Genomic DNA, 2573 nt, shown 5'->3' with positions numbered 1-2573 from the left:
ATAAATTTATCTACTCTGTCCAAAAACCATTCCACGTTGAAGTATCGCGAAAAAAGATTCACGTTTATGACCATTGAAATACCTACACGCTGCAGAGTATTAGCAGAATCAACTCGTAAAACAAGTGCCATTACGGAGTGTTGTTGGATGCACTTCAAGCTGCTGTTTAGCTGCAAGTAAGCCTAGCCTTGAGTACAACTTTTGTAAGTTTCGCTCTTCACGAGGATTACAGCTTTGGAAAAGAAATTACTTTTTATTGGCACGAGGGCTTCAACGTGAGCAATGCATTTACCAACAACCAATCTGACTTTACTTACTGTCCAGTAAGAACTTAGCGCACCTGTGCACGGACTGGAAGCCCTTCTGGGCAGATATTCTGCGCCACACAGTTTGAATGGATTCCCAACATTATATCAGCAGGCTTCATTGTTCTTCTCCATTTCTCTCCTCCTCGCCATATATTCAATATCCCAAACGTTCTTTTCTTTGGTCGTGTCCTGTGCTCCGGCCATTTCCCAAATAGAGTGTTAGACCCTAGTTGCACGGCGCAGTCCAGCTGATCTACTCTCAGATACTTCACGCTCACTCTATCAACTCTGCTCACTCTGCCAAAAATCTTTTTTGTTTTTTATTTTAATCACTTCTAGTGCTTCAGAAAACTCATCAAAAACATATATTTCAGGAAAATTATGGAGTGAGAGACACTTTAGATTTTATTTAAACAAAGGTTATTTACATAATAAATAATCTCAGATGCGGTCCGTCAGACCATCTTGGCGGTTTCTAGTGTTAACCAACTGATAAATTTCATTGGGCTTCACTGTTAAATATAGTTTGGGTATTGTCTGCATAATTAATGCAAGTTTATGGAGTGGTTTACTAATAATATTTCCTAAAGGAAGCTTTAATAAGGTGAAATAAACTGGTCAAAGCACAGAAAACCCTGTGAACACTTCTTATGACCTAATTTTGTCATGCTGCCTGAGTATTTTATTCGTTAATGTGTATCAAATTAAATTCAATTCTGAATTACAATAGGATAGAACCAGTCGTGCTTTAAAACCAATAAATCCTGCCGTAATAGGATTTGATTTGTTAAGATCAAATTCGCCACTTCTAATAGTACTGAGTACATAGCCTGTTTAAGAAAAAACTGTATCATATGCTAGTAAAGAATAGAGTGCTAACTAAGGGTAAAAACTTAACACTTAAGCAGTGCCTACTTAGTGGATCAGGTACTAATAGGACAGGCTTGAAAATTCTTGGATGAAGAAATCATTTTAAGTTAGTTTGGTGGAGCGGTTAGCTTAGTGGAGAGAAGTATACCATCAGATTTTACATCTGTTTTGTAAGGTTCCTATGTTTGATGAAGAATACATCGAGTGGCAATCGCAAGGGCAGCGAAGTGATGAATTGTGTGAAACTGATTTTTCTAATAGTTTAGAATTGTCGTCATTAAAGGAGCAGCTCATCGAAGTCATTATTACTGAGATGTGTAGGAAAACATTGATCAAAAGGCTACACCCCAGGTTCAACAACGAAATGTACTTTACAATTTTTGTTTTGAACTCCATTAAGACCCTAAGTCGTCTCGAAACACGTAAGCCTGTACTTGGACCCAGCTCTTGATACTGACCTTGAGCACAGTGGAATTTTGCTTCAGATGTCTAGGCCGCCAGCATACCCAAAAATCTGAAAAAAAAAACAAAGCATTATCCATTTTATTTTTAAATCTTCTATTAGCAAGAATCCAAAATATGTGTATATCCCAAACAATTATGAAATTCAATCCTTTTGTTCTAGAGGTGCTCACATCGTAGAAAAAAGCAGGATGTTAAGCAAAAACGTGCTGTTATGTTTCATAACTTGAATTAAGTTGAAAAATTTAGTAAAAAACAATTGAGATGTTTTTCAGTCTAAAAACTTACTTTAAATTCATACACCCTGTTTTTACCATGGCACTGAATGATATTGTGTATGTTTGTAACTTGGAAGCAGAAAGGGCTTATGTCCTTGACCTTGACATAAACTTGTTAGCCCTCATTTTCACCGTTACGAGTGTGTTTACAAGTATCCTGCATGCTTTTTTTCTGAAATTTTTACAAATTTTGAGACCTATGTCAGGAACAAGCAGTCCATGATGCTCGAATTATGAAAATCCTGGAATGAGCATGAGTGTATATTTTGTTTGGTTCTTATATAGAAAGTAACACCAAAAGGATGATTATCACTAAAGGTGTGAAATCATATAGACTCCTCTGTACCTTTTCAAACTCTGTCCGCTCTTTTAGATAAAGAGTTTATAAATCAAACCACATCCAGTTCTGAGTGCCTGCAGAACATTTTCACAGAAAAGATCTGGAGGAAGAATATGAAATCAATATAACTAACTGTTCTGATAAATGCATGTCGGACTGCTTCGATGCAAGTAACGCTTCCCAGTCTATCCTCCTAGAAACTTGCAAGAAATAAAATATAGGTTCAAGACTAATATCTTTCGTGTGACCATGACTGTAGCATCCTTCACAGGACAATCATGAAATCAACCTTTGTTTATTCTGTCCCATCATTAG

The 2573-nt window shown here is 36.6% G+C and overlaps 1 protein-coding gene across 1 annotated transcript in view; it reads right to left on the bottom strand.

The window, feature by feature from the left end:
- Window positions 1-1573: 1573 nt before the first annotated feature.
- The window catches only part of LOC111222394 (zona pellucida-like domain-containing protein 1), a 4021-nt gene continuing 3021 nt past the window's right edge, over window positions 1574-2573 (bottom strand). The window contains exon 9 of the mRNA XM_022746110.1: window positions 1574-1692. Coding sequence (XP_022601831.1) covers window positions 1574-1692 — 119 coding nt within the window. The remainder of the gene's footprint in view (window positions 1693-2573) is intronic.

The sequence above is a fragment of the Seriola dumerili genome, unplaced genomic scaffold (genome assembly GCF_002260705.1).
Source record: "Seriola dumerili isolate Sdu_G_001 unplaced genomic scaffold, Sdu_1.0 BDQW01000091.1, whole genome shotgun sequence".
Lineage (NCBI taxonomy): Eukaryota > Metazoa > Chordata > Actinopteri > Carangiformes > Carangidae > Seriola > Seriola dumerili.
This window is presented reverse-complemented; position numbering and strand designations above follow the sequence as displayed.